Source organism: Corvus kubaryi, unplaced genomic scaffold, assembly GCF_017639235.1.
Source record: "Corvus kubaryi isolate FWS band 111438036 unplaced genomic scaffold, C.kubaryi_AGA036_p1.0 37387, whole genome shotgun sequence".
Lineage (NCBI taxonomy): Eukaryota > Metazoa > Chordata > Aves > Passeriformes > Corvidae > Corvus > Corvus kubaryi.
The window spans coordinates 3,683,880-3,701,245 of NW_024581129.1; the positions used below are offsets into that span (position 1 = coordinate 3,683,880).

General features: G+C 47.4%; 1 protein-coding gene across 1 annotated transcript; it reads left to right on the plus strand.

Annotated features, from left to right (window-relative positions):
* Positions 1-1,423: 1,423 nt before the first annotated feature.
* LOC121669034 (cytochrome P450 2W1-like) lies at positions 1,424-11,042 on the plus strand. Its single transcript, XM_042037490.1, has 9 exons — positions 1,424-2,049; positions 3,664-3,826; positions 5,698-5,847; positions 5,939-6,096; positions 6,500-6,673; positions 7,664-7,805; positions 8,192-8,376; positions 8,874-9,015; positions 9,624-11,042. The coding sequence occupies exons 1-9, from the start codon at positions 1,852-1,854 to the stop codon at positions 9,812-9,814; spliced, it is 1,503 nt and encodes a 500-aa protein (XP_041893424.1). The 5' UTR covers positions 1,424-1,851; the 3' UTR covers positions 9,815-11,042.
* Positions 11,043-17,366: the final 6,324 nt, after the last annotated feature.

Here is a 17,366-nt window from a genome sequence, read left to right on the forward strand (position 1 = left end):
AGTGCCTGGCAGGTGTTTTGTGCTCGGCTCTGTGTGCTCAGGCAGGGCAGCACGTAGCAGCGCAGCTCCGGAGCGAAACACGTACCAGACACATTAGTGAGACAGGAATTTCTTGTCATCGCAAGACTTTTACTTACCTTTGTCATTTTAATGCATTGCACTCAGAGCCTGGCTTGAAAAAAAAACACAATACACTCCCCCTGGCTTTTCAGAGATAATTTAAGTCTCTTTCTGAAAGGCTTTTTTATGAGTTCAGAGGCTCCCAGGGCAAGGATGAAATACCAGGAGAGCAGCAGCAACATGTAACTTTTGCCCTGCAGGGTGCTGCTGGTCCAAGAAAACCCTGCAGGAACATTTTGCCCAGGCACAGGGCATGTGCCATTGCAAGTTCTTGTCGCAGTGCCCACATTCTGCATCCTGTGCCAGCCATGATCCTTCCTGCCTGTCTTTACAGCCCCTTTGCGTCTTAGCTCACTGGAGCAGGCAGGGCTGAGTCATCCTAAGCATGCTCTGGGAGAAACTGTTGCCTCCAGCCCATTTCTTGGAAACTAATAAAAAAATAAATCCCAGAAATGTTGCGACACACTTGCTGCTTCTGCTTCTGGGTGGCTTTTGTGCTGCAACATCTCCACACGACGCAGGCAGCTCCAGTGAGTGCCCAGCAGCTGTTTGCTCCAGGACCCTGCTGCCTATGCCCTGCTCTGGATCAGATTCACCTCCTTCCCTGCCTTCTTTGCATTTCCAAGGCTGAGGGCCCATATTTGCTGAATAATGGCCTTTATATGATCTAACCTTTGGACAAATGTACCTTTAGCCTTGCGCTTCCTCATCGTGTAAGACAGCCCTTTCTTCCCTGAACAATCTTATTCCTCTGGCTGGTTATGCCCAACTTCCTCCTGAAAACCACTATTCAACCAGGTAGACCTCAATTATTTTCTACAAGATTTAAGCCTTTATGAGGGATGCAAGCTCCAGGTGTTTAGTATCTTTGACTTAAAATCATTGCATTCTCCTGTCTTGTTCCCTTCTGGAGCCTGCCAGGTCAGCTGGCTTCATTAACTTCATTAGCTTCTTCCCTCTATCTCTTAGAAGCTGCCCTTGCAAAATGACGAGTCCTCACAGAAGCTTCAAATCTAATTTTGTCTTTCCATTGCACTCATGAATCCACTCATGATCACTTGATCCAAGCTAATTTTCCATGGCTAGCTATTACATGTCTTCTACCTCAGACACAAAGTCTGAACTCACATCCCCCCCAGGCAGTTCAGAGCTGACTTTATGAAGAAGTTTATGGGCTACAACCCCCCAGGGATAGTTGGGCTTTACCATTATTAATGACCTTTGATCTCCACTTGACATCAAGAAAGCGAAAGTCTCCTGTAACTATACTGATTTTTCTCTCTAGTAACTCAGAGATCTCAAATCCTACCTAAACCTGAAGGCTCTGATAGGATTCCAAGAGCCTTTTCATTTCCCTGTGTCAGCAGAGTGTTTGGAGGGTCATAGTACCGCTAATGAAGGACCTTGAGGTCTCAGGGAGGAGGAGGTTACAGAGGAATGCCAAGCACCTTTTCCCATGTATATGTTCTTGCACACACATGCATGGGTTTGTAATTTGAAACTCTCTTTACTTCTGGACAGGCTTTGCAAACTGCTTAGACCACATTCTCTGAGGTGTTTAAAGAGGGTGGAGTATGCAGTATTTATTTAGGTACTCTACAAACCTTAATAAGAATTGAGTGCTTGTAGCAATTGCAGAGAGCAAACAGAAAGCCAGCTGGCAGAAACTGAACAGTGCCACTGCATTTTTATTGCTTCTAACCCCAAAAACCAGATTATTACTAAAAAAAAATGTCTTTTTTAATTTCATTTCTCTCTGATCCTGCATTAGTTTGTCTGCTGTGTGCAGCAGTATTATTAGCTGTAGTCTATTTTTCAACTGGCTATAAAAATTCAGCTTTTAAATTACCTCCTGGTCCAACTCCTCTTCCGATCATTGGTAACCTGCACTTGGTGGATCTTAGAAGGCAAGATAAATCACTAATGAAGGTAGGAAAAAAAACCCCTAACCCAGACCCTCATAGATTTTAAAGCTGCCTGGGATGTATCAGTGAGAACTTTCTGTCTTTTTAAATTCAAACTAAATTGTAAAGGTGTGAAAATAGCTTTATAATATCTTTCTGGGCTTCTTCTAGTCAATGTCTGTGTTGATGCAATGTAATTTAGGAGCAATCAACCATTAAAGAAAGACCTCTGGGTAATATGGGATTTCTTCATGTAATTGTGATGATGTACAGGAAGTCTATAATGCTTGTGGGATTTGAAATATTAATTTGACAGCTTGGACACCCAGAAATCTTTTAAAGCATTAGGATATAACTAACATGAATTAAATTGCTTCCCTCCTCTATGCCCCAGAGATCTGGCAAGAGGAATTCCACAATGCAGTGACCCCAAAACTGCCGCGGAGAGGGCCAAATCCAGATGTTCCATTGCAAAATCCCTTTCTCTCTGGATGAATGGGATACGCATTAAAGTCTAGAAGGCAGTGCAAGAGAGAGATGGGAAGGCTGTGCTAAGGAACCAGAGGGAAAAACCTGTGAGCTCTTCCCCTAACCTGTAATTAAGACAACTTACCCCACTCGCGGTGGTAAACTGTCCTTGTGTGCAGGACGAGGCTGTTCCTGGGGCTGCCGGGCATTCCCACCTGGCTTTGGAGATGACTCCCTTGGGGCTGACCCACACCGGGGTCACGGAGAGAGTGAGCAAACAGGCAGTGGGGGTCACAGCCAGCTGTCCACACAGCTCCTGTGACCCCAGCGCTCAGCAAACACGGGCTGTGCTGCGGGAGAAGCTGCTGGGGCTTTCTGCTGCCATGGGGTGAGGCTCCAGCACCTGGAGCTGTTACGGGCAGTGTCAGGGTTGGGGTCAGTTTACCCAGCAGGGCTGGGCAGACGCGGCTGCAGCCTCTGAACGGCGCTTTGGAATTACCTCCGCATGCTTCTGTCCCTTGCTAGGCTGAGTTTGGTGTTGCCTATGTTTGCCTTTGCTTTGGGATTACTCCAGAGGGGTTATCCCTCCATCTCACCCCACGCAGAGCAAAAAGTGGTGTTTGCACTAAGCAGCTGGCACCAGCTGGGGTTTGTTGGGTGGGTACTGCTGGGTGCCCCCTTTGTCCTGTGAAAGATGCACTGCTCCTCTGCTCTGGTAGCAGGATGCAGGAGTGCTTTAGGACATCAGGAGCATCAGACCAAAGCTTTCCTCTGTGACAGCATCATTGTTTGCACTGAACTGCCTTCTCTTCTTTGGTCTATCTCTGGTTTGCCAACTTTTGTTGCCATTTGAGGTCTAGTCTTTAACTCTGGGTGGGTTTTTTGGTTTCCATTTATTTTCTCCTTAACAGGAAAAACAGATTAGTGATGCACTGATGGGGTGGGGGCTCTTTCATAGCAAGAAGCCTGAATTCCATACAGATGCCAGTGAGGCATCTGTACAAAATGTTTGACCATGATGAGCTCTGGCTCACAGGCGTCCTTCTACAGGTAGTGGCTCTGCAGCCATTCCCAGCAGGATCTACAATGAAAAATGTCCTTTCAGAAAGCAAGAGCTGTTCCATGCAGGTTTCCTCCCTTCCTGACCATCACAGCTCACCTCTTTTTTCAGCTTGCAGAAAAATATGGCCCCATCTTCACCCTCCACTTTGGGTTCCAGAAAGTTGTGGTCCTGACCGGGTACGAAGTTGTGCGGGAGGCGCTTGTGAACTACACAGAGGAGTTTGTAGACAGACCATCCATCCCAATATTTGACCAAATTCAGAACAGAAACGGTACTAGAGCAATGAGTGGGGGTGGGTGGGAGGGACGACACTGCTGCTTAGTGCCCATGATGATGATGGTGATGAAATACAGCCTAACTGTGCGTCCCCTGAGCCCAGCTTTTAAACATCCCCCTTGGGCCCTTCTGAAGCCAAGCCAACAGAAAATATTTGGCTTTCCTTGCACGCAATGACTCCTGGCTTTCCATCATTTTTGCTGACGCACTTGCAGCCCATCCATATCCTAAAAGCTGAAGGGTGGGAGGGGTGGGATTTTTAAAGGCACTGTGGTAATTGTGGGGTTAATCTCTGTGAGATGTTGGTGCAAGCGGCTCGCTGTCACCACCGTGTTTATGAACCCTCCACACGTTTCCAGGAGACTTTGGACTACCTGGCTTGGCTGTTCAGAGCTGTTGGGTTTTTGCCTTTCTCCCATTGCCTTTGTCATGTCAGTTCCCACACCTTTGCCTCCCCACAAAGGTTCTTAGGTTGACCAGCCTGAAACAGGTTCAGGCAGAAGCAAGAGGCTGAGGCTGGAAATTTACCCCCACAAACAATCCCATAGTTTTGCCAAGGTAACTTTCCACCCCTGACTATTTCAGAGCACTTTTAGCTTTGTCCATCCTCTGCTTCATCTGAGGCTTTAGCTTTGAGAACCAAAAGGCAGCTTTATATGCTGGTCACAGGCTGAAGCTGGGATTGGAATTAGAAACTAAATTACCCAGCCATAATATCAATAGGTGAATCTATTGCTACACAAATAAAAGGAATCAGTGGGAAGAAAGGTATTTTTTTGAGCTAATTTACATGTAAAACATCCCTGTGGGAGACTATCAGTATTGCACCATAAGTCCTTTCACAGTTACCTTCTCAACCCGAGTCTGAGGCACCCAGAGGTGACCCAAAGATGGAAGTTCTCAAGGGCTGTTAAGCAACAATGGTCACAAATTTTCCCGTGAAACATTTTTTCTTCAGAAAAAGCCATTTTGTTGGCTGTGAAGATGGTCTCAGAAAAGGAATGATCCAGATGAAATTGCATAAATTAAAGAAAAATTAGAAATTGAAGTTTAGAAATTTGCTTCGACATTTTTAGAGCAAAAGGTTTTGCTATCCAAATTAAAACTACACTGCTTTAAACAGAAAAGCAGACATATTTAAAAGCCTCACAGCCACGATGAAGATGTGAAGTGCTGGTATACAGCTTTTCAACTGACCATAATCTGAGGTAGTTTTTGGATTATTGACTCAGTTTTTTCTTTACAGCACTCTGATGGGATGAAATAGCCATCCCTGCTTGGAGGTGCTAGAGATCATCGAGGCATGAGCTCAGAAACCTCCACAAAAATGTCAGTATTTTCACCACTGCTAAAAATACAGCACTGCTGGGAATCTCAATAAAACCATTTAGGGTTGAGGAGACTGAATTATCCCATCCCACACAGATAAATTACCTTTATGACTGGAATAGGATGAAGGGAGAAGCTTCAGAGATACAAGGTGCTTGAGGCCCTAGACTTGCAATCAGTGGAGTCAAAAATGTCCTGTGATTGACTCAGACCAACACCTCCCCCAGCTCTACAGCCAAGCCATTACTGATCTGAAAGCCACAGCTGCCCATCTGCCACTCAGGAGAGGGCTGGGGTAACTGGGCTGGGAGGGAGCTTGCTTTTCCCAAACTACAGGCTCAGTGAGATGGGAAGAGTGGAGCTGAGAGGATACAGGGACGAGACGCACAGAAAGGGGAGACCTTTAGCCCCTAAATCCATGGGAAAACAGGCAGCAGAAACACCTGTGGAGCTCCCTGCTCACCCAGTGCCCTGTGTGGTTTGGTGTGGGGGGCTCCTCCGTGCCTGAACCCAGCACATTTCTCACGGGCTCCCCAGGTCTGTTCTTCTCCATCGGGGAGCTGTGGAGGACAACACGGAGGTTCACCGTGTCCAGCATGCGCAACCTCGGCATGGGGAAACAAATGATAGAAGGCAGAATCTTCGAGGAGCTCCACTTCCTCATCGAGATGATCAAATCCTTCAAAGGTGAGTTGGGGACAATCCCGGGGCTGTCCAGCCTCCTGTGTGTCACAGCTGCTCCATGGCTCACAGCTTTCCCATCCTGCTCCTGCTGCAGGGGAACCTTTCAGCCTGCCATCCTTCAACTGCGCTCCCATCAACGTCACCTTCGTCATGCTCTTTGGGGACAGGTTTGACTACAAGGACCCAACGTTTCTCACTCTCTTAAGACTCATAGATGAAATTATGATTCTTCTCGGATCCCCATATTTAAACGTAAGTAGCCTGTCCCACAGATAAACAATTTTTTTACACTGGCATGTGAGCCACACCGACCGTAAGATTGACTTCAGCAGCTTTCAAATGTTCAGAACCAGCCACCATACCTAAAACGTGACAGTTCTCCGTGTGCCACTTTGGTCACCAAAATCTCCCCTTGCCTACTTTCCTTTTGACCAACCTGCACATTTGTGTGGAGCTGAAATAAAAACTGAACTATGGCTATTTCAGCTTATGAAAATCTGCCCAGGAAGTCCCTGGGATGCTGAGATATTGCTACTAAAGACAAAACTCAACTGATATGTTGTGCCTTAGGAAAAAGCTGTTTCAGCATGTGCCAAGGTGATTCTGTGTGATATTTCTGCAGGCCTAACGCTTCTCTTCTTTAATTTCTCATTAGTATTTCAATTTCTACCCGTTCCTTGGATTTCTTTTCAAAACCCACAAGATTATGCTCAAGAAAATCGAAGATGTGCGTGTCATTTTAAGGCAATACATGAAGGCGAGCAGGGAGGACATCAACGAGAACAGTGTGAGGAGCTACATCGATGCACTGATATTCAAGCAACAAGAGGTATTGGACTGCTTAGCTCTGTTGGCTGTTTGCAATGTTTCCTTTGGATTTTCTAGCTGAAACAGTTGCTGAGTCTTGATTCCAGTCATGTCATATAAATCTTTTGAAATCCATGCTGTTATTCCAGTGGTATTTAAATCAGATGCTAGCCTCTTACAATTGGTACATTTTTCTATCAAAATTAATATACAAAAGCTACTCTCATCCACTCCTGAAATAGCAGCACTAATAATGTGAGATCACCTACTTGCTCCTAGTAGAAAATGCCTGAATTCACATGAAAGCTGACTCTGCCTTTCTTTTTATGAAAACAAATCAATTAATCATTGATACTGTTGCTCCATCAAGATGAATGATCCCCTTAAAGTAAGTACTTGAATGACAAATCATCAGTACAAGCCCTAACCTTGCCCTGCATCTTACTTAGTAGAGGCCTGGCAGTTTCACACATCAGTTGATTTCATTCAACACAAAATATTTGGGCTCTGAGCTTTTTCTTCTTTCCAGCTGGATCCAGGCTGACCTTAGGCACTAAGTATTCTGCTCAGCTGTGTGGAGGAGGAGTTAGCACAATTCTAAAGCCCAGGCAGAAATGGCCTGAAAGGTGATTTTGAGCATTGTGGGGGATTCAAACCTGGCCTTGGGCAGGAGTCCCTCAGAGGTAGGATGAGCTGAATCTACTCTGTACAGGGCAGAGACCAGGCATTTTCCAAACCTGTGAGGCTGAGTCTGTGAACAGCACCTGGCTCTGGGTTTCAGCCTGCTTCCAGGGGACATGGGTGTTGAACCAAAACTCCAGTCCAGACCTTCCACCTGTGGTGCTCTGTCTCTGGGGGATGCTGTGCATTCAAGATCAGGTCTATTTTATCACCCAGGTCACAAACACGAGACCACAGCCAGCAGTGCTTTGGGTTATGCAGTGTTTCCTGAGCTTGCTGAATACTCAGACTGATGGTTTTATGACTCCTCTTACATCTCGTGTTTTTCAAGGAGAAGAACAAGAAAGACAGCCTTTTCCATGACGACAACTTAATGGCATCCATACTTGACCTGGTCATGGCCGGAACAGAGACCATTGCCACCACACTCCAGTGGTCCATCCTGCTCATGATGAAATACCCAGAGATTCAAAGTGAGCAGCTTTTACCTACTCCATCCATGGCAAGGCTGAAATGGGGAAGGGAGAGGCCTGGCCTCAGATCCACAGAAGCTCTTTTGACTTAAGAGCTGAATCCTGTCCCTTCACTGTGATGAATCCCTAATGTACCTAGGTGCTGATCAAAGTCACAATAAAGTAGCCCCTTTGACTTGCTAGGAGAGAGGATGAGTGGAAATCCAGTACGATGCTGAGAAAACAACCCACCCACATGCCTGAATTAAACATATCCACACTGCTGCTTTAAGAATCCTCTCTCTCTTCAAACTCTGGGAAAAAATGGGGTTTTTTCCCCCAAACCAAATCCAAGGAGGGAGTTGGCTTCCTTGCTGGGACACATCCCTTTCGTTTGTTCCTTCCAGAAAAGGTCCAGGAGGAGATTGGGAGAACGGTGAAAGCGGGGAGCTGGGCCACATACGAGGACAGGAAGAACATGCCCTACACCAACGCGGTGCTGCACGAGGTGCAGAGGTTCATCACCCTCCTGCCACACGTGCCCCGCTGCACTGCTGTGGACACCCACTTCAGGGGCTACTTCCTTCCCAAGGTAGGTGACTGCTCCCTCCCAGGAATCCACCACCCTCCCCAGATTCACCAGTGCCACTGGAGGATGGTTTCTTTAGAGGGAATTACCAGACAGAGCCCAAAATCATGCCCAGAAGAGTTCCTGTACTGAGCTCGGAGTGTGCCACAGGACTCAATCCAGTCCCTCTCATGCTCAGGACTTCCCCACTCCATGACAACCCTGGTTTACCTCCTTGCTGCCATCTGCAGCAAGATACAGTGAAGTATCTGCCAGAGAACTTGCAGGATCTTGCCTTCCACTTGAGGTTTCCACAGCACCATGTGGGGTTTGGCTCTGATCCTTGGCACTGGTGGGACAGTCTCATTGATGTCTCTCCACTGGCTGATGGGATAAAACCCTCGTGGTCTCCACCTACCGCAGGTAGAGCAAATCTCCTAGGACACCAAAGTCTGTGTGAGAAAATGAACCAAAACAGAGCACTTTGCTATCTTTTGTGCCTTCATGTACTTTTCTTCCAGGGTATAATTGTAATCCCATCACTTACCTCAGTGCTGCTGGATAAGACACAATGGGAGACACCACATCAGTTCAACCCCAACCACTTTCTTGATGCTGAAGGGAATTTTGTAAAGAAAGGAGCTTTCCTGCCCTTCTCCACAGGTAACTAAAAGGCTGCTCTGCACAGAGCTGGGGCTATGGCAGGGCCATTTCATTACAATACACACTAATGAGGTCTTCATGTCTAAATACTGCCCCTAACTCCGTCAATAAGCAACCAGAAAACAGAATGGAATCAATTATTCTGCATCTGGGCAAATGGCTGCTCTCAGAGCACAGCTCTCCCACTGCTAAATATAGCACAAAGAAGGGTGGTAAAGAAGAAACACACTCTTTTCTTAAAGTGGGATGTGAGGATAAATTCCACAGGAAAAGTGAGTTTCAAACCATTCCACTTTGGAAGAAGGTGGCATTCTTCTATCAGGCTGCTTTTCCAAAGAAAGGGTTAAAGATGCTGAGAGGGTTGGAAGAGCTAAGGAGAGGAGAGGGCACACCACAAATGTGTAATAACCCTGTAAGATGGCTGTGGCTGTGACAAAAGAGACCAGGCAGGAGCCTTTAGCAACACAGGCCCCTCTACTCCAAAATGCTTTAGTGCATTTCAAGGTTTCCCTCCTGCTCCCACTGCAGCATCTTGGACGATAACGTGTGCATGGCAAACATTCCAGTCGGGTTTTCCATCAGGTAAAACACTCTGCTTTCACCTGCAGGGCGGCGGAACTGCATCGGAGAAAGCCTGGCCAAGATGGAGCTGTTTGTCTTCTTTGTAGGGTTGCTCCAAACATTCACTTTCCGACCCCAGCCGGGAGTTTCAGAGTCTGACTTGGACCTCACCGTCCCCCAAACGACTTTCACACTACGGCCTCAGCCTCAGGCCACCTGTGCTGTCCTGCGGGAATAACCACGGCCTCATCCAAGAGCTTTGGGGGTCCCAGACCCCAACTTTGCTCCAACTCACCATCCCCCCATGCTGCCTCACCACCACATCCCCTTCCCACTGTCTCCATCCACTCCCCCTCCACTGCTCCATGCCCCCCACAGGCTGCTCTGTGCTCCCGTGCTGTGGGGGAGATGCAAACACAAACCATGGTGCTGACAATCACACCCCACTTCTCAAGACAGACTGTGCATGGAGCTGATGAAGGGACCAAGCTGCTGGTCTGGTGGAGGGGATGCAGCCCATGAGCAGTAGGGGCAATACCCAGGCTCCCAAGGTTCACCACGTCACAGAAATCTGCCCAGAATCCTGAGGAAGAACAAACCACAGTTTGCTGGAAGCCACAGAAAGACACTGCTTGAGCCATCCATAGGTACCTCCTGAGCTTTCCCACATCTCACAGCAAAATCCTATCAGGATTTCACCTACCAGGCAGCCAAGTCAAACACCAAGAGTGAAAAAACAGATTGGTTCATGTGATTTGAGGACTAAGTTATTCCTGCCTTGGAACAGTGTCCTGGAAGATGCCCCAGGGTCTGCAAACCCATTCAGATAAGCAAGTGCTGCTACCAAGCTCAACACTGCTCCCCAGTCTGAATGAAACAGGAGCTACATTCCGAAGTTTGCAATTTAAATCATGAGGCCACGTGAGATTTGCACCAGCATCCAGTCATAAAAGGCTAATGACACAGAAAAATAAACTACACCCACTGCTAGTTTTACGCATCTCTGTCCTTCCTGACCTTGTTAATAGCAGCAAAGACTGTTCCCTCTCTTCAGCTATCCTGGTTAATGTTAAGAGCCCACATCAGCAGTCATTCCGGTGTCTGGGATGGTCTGGCCTTTGGAACCAGCCGTGCAATTCCCCTGCAAATGCCATCTCATTTCACAGGGCTTGTTTTGCACACACACACATGCACAGAGAATTGGGATCGGGGATTAAACGAGACCTGGTTTGGGTTGGCTTCCTTTCCTCTGTAGCTCAGCCTGGCTGTTGTTTCTCTCTGTGGCACTCACATTCCATTATATTCCACAACCTTACTCAAGCTGACATACGGCTCAGGCAGCTTCCCATTCATTTATCTGCCTGTGACTTCCCACTCCTCCACATGCATTTTCTTATGTGTTTTATCATACTCTTTGTTTCCCCTTCATGGGAAGCCAATAAAGTTTTGATCCCATGTCCTCATTACATTTCCTATGCCTGGCACCCAACTTTGCAGTACACAGAAATGCAAACACCATGAAAGGTTGGTCCTGAGCCCAGAGTGACAACAAATAAAATGTTAGATGTATCCCATGGCTGAGAAGTTCTGCATATGCTCATCCTAGTGAACACCAGCTCAACAGGAGACCCTCCATAGCTGCAGGGTGGTTTCATCAGGGCAAATTGCTCAGCTATGGGCTGTGAGTCAGCCCTGGGGACAGCCTCAGTTCTTCACTTCTATGCCTCTTGCTTGCAGAGGCTGAACCAAAGGTTGCCACCACAGCCTCACTGATGCTGGTGCTGGCCCTCTGCTCAGTGCTTTGGATGGGAAGGCAAGGAGAGACAGGTAAAGCAACTGGGCAGCAAACCGCATATAAACCCTGTGAAGGAAGTTTTGGTCTTGCTGAAATAATAAAAAAAAGACTTTTGCCTTTGGCTTCAGAAAGGTCAGGACTGTTCCTGTTTTAACCCCTCTGAAAATAGTGTGACCTCGAAAGACAGGTAAGGCAGCAATGTAGTGCTCTAGGGGACAACAGTGGGCTGGGCTCAACTCTGCAGGATTCACTGGTGGAACCTCAGACCTGCCCCTTGCCGAGGGCTCTCAGGTCCTCAGCTTTCAAGTAGAGAGATGGATCCCTTCCTCCACGGCACAGCAGCCTTCAGAGCTGCAAACATCCAAGGAAAGCAGGTTCCTTTGATTCCTTTGAAAAATGCATCCTACTTGTGCCTGTGTCAGCAGATGGATAGAAGTGATCCCTCCCCAGCACACTGAATTACACAGCTGAATATATCTCCACGAAATAAAGTACCTCTCTCCCATTTATTTGCTCAGCCAAGCGATGGCAGAACATTGATTATGACTCAGCTATCTATTTATCTAGCAGAAAACATTGGCTCTCAGTGGTGGAAATACCATTTCCACATTCCTCAGTGGCCCTGAGGGTCTTCCCTGGAGCTGCAAAACATGTTTGTGCCTTGCAAGTCTCAGCTGGATTGAAGGCAAACACCTTGAGGCAGGACAGGTACCTGGATGTTTAGAGTCAGATCTGAACAACACCAACTCATTTTGTGGCACTGTCCCACGGCCCAGCCAGCAACCCCCAGGGCTGTGTGGTGCTGGGACCAGGGGCTCCTGCCCTGAGAAGGGCAAGGACCAGGGACAAGGATTGCAGCGACTCCACCTGCAGCTCCTCTGCACTGGCCAGAGCAACGAGCATTGCACACAATCCAATTTCTACTTTATTTTTGCCACGAGATGGCACCACGATCCCTCCGAGTCCCAGCCGGCCCAGCCCTGTGGTCCTTGCTGGGCTAAAACACCCTGCCAGCACAAATTTGGGCTGGGGAAGGAGTCAGAACTAAGCCTTTAGGGTTTATGCCCCCCCTTCAGTCCACCTGCATTCACCTGCTGCACGGCTGGGCGCAAAGACACTCATTTCCCAATAACCTGGAAGAATCAGGTGGTGTGCAGGTGCTGGCTGGGGTTAAATTCATCTGGCATCTCCCCTTTCCCCCGTTCTGTCTGGCAGCACAAGGGTGAGCAGAGGGATCCCTGCTGCTCCCCGCAGCACAGCCACGCTCGGCTGTAGCATGTGTGGATGTCGCAAGCTCCTGGCTTGCCCACTCAGCATTCCTCCCTGGGGGCTGTGTCTGGCAGCCAACTTGTTCCTCTGAAGAACTAATTCCTGGGCTCACACACGCCAGTAAGACCCTTCATTAGTGAAGATACCCAGTTCACTGGAATTACTGACTAATATGTGATCTGGCCCTAACCCAGCAGGGAGGTGGAAACCCAGAGGTGTGATGGAGTGTTCAAAACCCACATGGATACAGCACTTGAGGACATGGCTTAGTGGGGAACATGGTGGTGGTGCTGGGGTTGATGGTTAGATTTGATTATCTTAAAGGTCTTTTCCAACCAAACCAATTCTGTGATTAAGCCACAACAGTTGTTGGCTGTTCCCCAGTGACGAAGCAGAGGAAAGACGTGGGCCAGGCTCCCTTGCTGCCCAGCTGCTCTCTGCTGGCCTCCAGCAAGGCAGAGACAATGTCCTGGTAGCTCAGGAGCAGCACTGCTCTGCAGGGCATGGACAGCAGGGAGTGAAGAGAACAAGGAACAGACTCCAGGTTATGAAGACTGAGCTATGGGAAAAGGGAAGTTGTGTGCCTAGCCCTGAAGTCACACTGGCATTGGACTGAATGTGTAGGAGATGAGGGATTAGGGAACTGGCTCTTCCCCCCAAAAGCCCTGTGCTTGAGGCTCACCCAGTCCTGGTGCTGTTATGCCCAGTGGGGTCACTGGTGTGCTGCACCCCCTTCACCTGGAGAGCAGCAAGTGCCCTGGGGGTGAAGCAGCCTGTAAAGGGGTGTCAGCTGAGGTGCACCAGGGAATGTGTGGCAGGAGAGTGACAAATCTCCACACCTCACAGATCACTGCATTGGGAAATGACAGCTTTTCCCAGTCCTCAAAGGTAGGGAAGCAGCCAGGGCCAAGAACTCAGTCTGTGTTAACCTTTCCTGCAGAGCAAAGGAAGGGCACAGAGCTCCAGTGGTAAAACACCTGCAAATCCCAGTTCCTGCTGAATGCTGCTTGGAATACCCCGGGACAGGAGGTCTGCAGCCCCTGGGGCAGGTAGAGAACAACCTCTCAGGTGCTTTGATCTTGAGTGGCAGCATTCAGTGCTTGGATGGAGGTGGACAGCATCCAGATTTTGGATGCTCTGGCACACATGAGAGGCTATGAAGCTTTTCCAGGTGAGCATCACTTACAAAGTCACTGCAGAATACTTCAGCACACTGTGTAAGCAAAGCAAAGCCTTACTTTGATTCTTAGGGTCCTTCAGCAGCAGCAGGATGGCCCCATTGCAATGTTGAGGATGTTGTCTGAGTGCCAGCCATGAGCAGGGCGAGCGCAGGGGCATCATGATCTGCATAAAGAAAACATGTATCGCTCTTATTAGGGATATATGAAGGAAAAAACCTCTGTTGTTAGCATGAAAAGAGAGAACTAGGACAGGTAACCCTGGCTCCAGAGACATTAGGGTGGGGTGCAGGTGAGTAACAAGTTGCATCATACTGACATTCCAGTGAAGAATTTCTTCAGTTTTCAGAAGAAATATTTGCACACTTGAGAAATATTTGCCCCCCCCCGAAATGATCCAGTTGCACAAAGTCATCCATTTTCCAACATCACATGGCATTTGTCTGCTTTAGGCAGTGGTTGTATGACCAGCTCAGGACTTCCAGCCGCTGCCTGTGGATCCTGGGAAGGCAGAAATTTGATGAGAGCTGCAGAACAATACCCTTGTAAGTTGAGGAGCTGGGGTTTATCTGTCTGTGTTTGTGTGCCAGGCCTTTCTAGGAGCCACAGGAGAGCCATGAAGGCCCAGGACACCACTGACACATCAGCCCCACTGTCCCTGCTTCCTGCTGCTGGTGGGAAACACTTTCCCCGTTCACACTGCCCGGCCCAAGAATGCGGATGCAATTGGAGAAAAAGGGCAAACGCAGGCTGATCCAGACTCCCACACAACTGCTCCTGTTGTGAAATCCACCACGTGGGAGCTGGTGAGGGGGATGCATAAACGCCATAGGAATTCCTGCATCTCTGTAACTCTGCTGCCTCTTCCCATGCCTGGAGGGAGGGATGTGCCTGCCTGAAAGTGCTGCAAAAGTGACATTGCCTCTCTCTTGCTCTCCAGCAAGGAATGGACTGTAGGTGACAGCTGATGACTAAATTTTTCTTGCTTTTCCTTCAGTATGAAGTATTTAAAGTACTAAAATAGGAGGATGATTACCCAAAATTTAAATATTTCTGTATGAACAGTCACAGAGCGTGTTTGTTAGACAATAATCTCATCAGCATCTCTGAAGAAGGTACAGCAGGAATCATCATCTGGTTAAAATGCCTCTTGTTTGAATACCAAAGCATCAATGTAGCTCATCAGGTTGCACTCCTTAATACTCCCTTTCCTTGCCTTGAGGCACTTCTTCAGGATTACACCCACCTCTTCTACCTTTTTCAGTATCATCTTGGGAGGTTTGAGGAGAATGGGTAGAAATTAAACAACTAAAAAGAAAACAGGAAAAAAAATTAAAAAAAAAAAGATAAATTCATCCATTATCTTATAACACTCAAGTGTCTTAATGGAGACATCATTTATGTGAGGAACCACATGACGTGGTTGGAGTCTCTTTTTTGCTAACTAAAAAATTTTAATGTCTAAGAGGGCCTCCTCTTAGTTAAAATTCTCTACAGAAATAAATGGGGCCTATCAGACTTGTCTAGATAGAGCCTATAAACATGAATTTAAAAAAATACAATTAAGAGAAAGTGATACTAAACTCATGAAACAATGAAATTACATTTTTAAAGAGGTAATAAAGCAAAATGATAAAGCATTTCGCAAAGAAACCTCCAAATGTTTAGTAAGCCAAAACACTGCTGTTTTGACGGTGGATATTGATTTTATCTTTTGCATGAATTATAAATCAATTACACTCAGCATCGTTAAATTTCACAGCACAATAAGCAGCTGCATTTTATGTGCAGGGAAGTTACTTACACTATTTCTCAATGTTATAGATAAACTGGCTGCAGAATAAGATTCACAAATCTCTTGCTCTTGCTAACTGGCTAGAATTTCTGCTGGTTGCTGCAAAACCTGAACCTAGAAACCCCCAAATACACGTGCAATTGTCCCTAAGACAGGAGGTTACTTCAGGATGTTCACACAGCATCCAGCAGAAGATAACTGGAATGAGCCTGGCTAATTGTCTTTCTACATCCACAAATAAAGTCAGTTTTTCAGTAGTTTTATCATTGGTCTGTTTTTAAAGAAAGGAACTCTGGCTATGCCTTCCCTGAAGAGACCTGATATCCCTCCTCTCTTCCACCTTAGTTTGGACTGAAAATCCTGGGAAATAGAGAATGCTGGTGTTTTGTGGTTCATTCTGGGTACTGCTGCAAAAAATACTGACAAAAGCAAAGAAGAAAACAAAAGCCCCCACAAAATCCCAGGTATGCAGAGTCTTTCTGGGCAGGAGGCATTATTTTAGGCATTATTTTAGGCAGTTGTGTGCTGTTCGCACCAAAGCTCTGGGTTTGGCTTGGTTATAGCTCTCTCTCTGCAGCCTGACACAGTAAGAAGCTCAATGCATGGGATTTGTCTCAGGCTGACTTGCTTTTCCTTAGAAAAATGACCCAGCTGTTTCAGAGAGCAAGGCTGGGAGCAGATGACACTGCTCCATCCCTGTTGTGAACAGCACAAGGGATTTCACTGAACAACTTGTGGTTTAGAGGATGAACTGTGCAGGGGGACAGGAGCAGAGGCAGGGAGGCAGCTGTGCTGACAGCTGGGGAACTCCCTCCTTTTGGCTGACCAGCAGCCAAAAAAAGTGCTCAGTCAAGAGGGCACGGAGGTGTTTGGGTACAGTGCAGAAACCTCTCTTCCCAGGAGGGCTCTCAGGGCTGAACACAGCCTGGATCTTCATCCAGTCACTGGGAAATAGCACAGGGTACCCTTCCTCACTCTGGGCCTCCCTCTTAGCAACAAGATGAACCCCCCCCCCCCACATGCTGTATGCATTATATACATATTAGGTCATCAAATCTTTCTCATTCAGCCTTGGATTGTTCCCTTCGTTTTCCAATGTCTAGTCTTGGGCAGTGTATTAGTTTTTAACATGCAATTCAGAAACATGTCAAAATTCTGTTTACAGAACTAATTGTTTGAGGTACAAACAGCCCGTGCTGCTGCACTCTTGCCAGTTCTTGCAGCCTTTATCATGAGTCATCGTGATCCATGCTCTGTCTGAACTCCCAGTAACTGCACAGGGGATTGCATAAGGACCTCAGCCTTTGCCTTGTCAAAAATCATTTCCTTCCCTCTGCACTGCAAAAAAACCCAGCCTTGAAATGTGACCCAAGAGCCCCTAAAAAGCAAAAATACTGGTAAGAGAAACAACAAGACCCCCAGATGTATTTTTCTTAAGAAAACAATGTCCCCCAAGCCCTACAAGAGTAGCCCTGACAATAAGGACACAGCTCAAATCTCAGCTCAAGACTTTTACAAACCCTTGCACTTGCAACAACACATCTGAGAAGCAGCACAGCCAGCACATCCTTATCTGCCCAACCTGCTGGCACCGTGTGACAGAATATGGCTACAGCTGCTCTGCCTGCCCTTGCTGCCAGCCAGCAGCACCTCTGGGAACCCCAGAGGGACAGTGAACACCGGGTGTGCCTCTCTGCAACCGAGAGAAGGAGAGAAAAAGCAGAGTGTGGAGATCACCAAGGCGAGTGACAAG

Excerpts from the sequence above, each read along its gene's own strand:
- LOC121669034 (XM_042037490.1), top strand. The coding sequence starts at position 1,852 with ATGTCTTTTTTAATTTCATTTCTCTCTGATCCTGCATTAGTTTGTCTG. Across the intron at positions 5,848-5,938 it reads GATGATCAAATCCTTCAAAG|GGGAACCTTTCAGCCTGCCA; the intron begins GTGAGTTGGGGA and ends CTCCTGCTGCAG. Across the intron at positions 9,016-9,623 it reads TTTCCTGCCCTTCTCCACAG|GGCGGCGGAACTGCATCGGA; the intron begins GTAACTAAAAGG and ends TTTCACCTGCAG.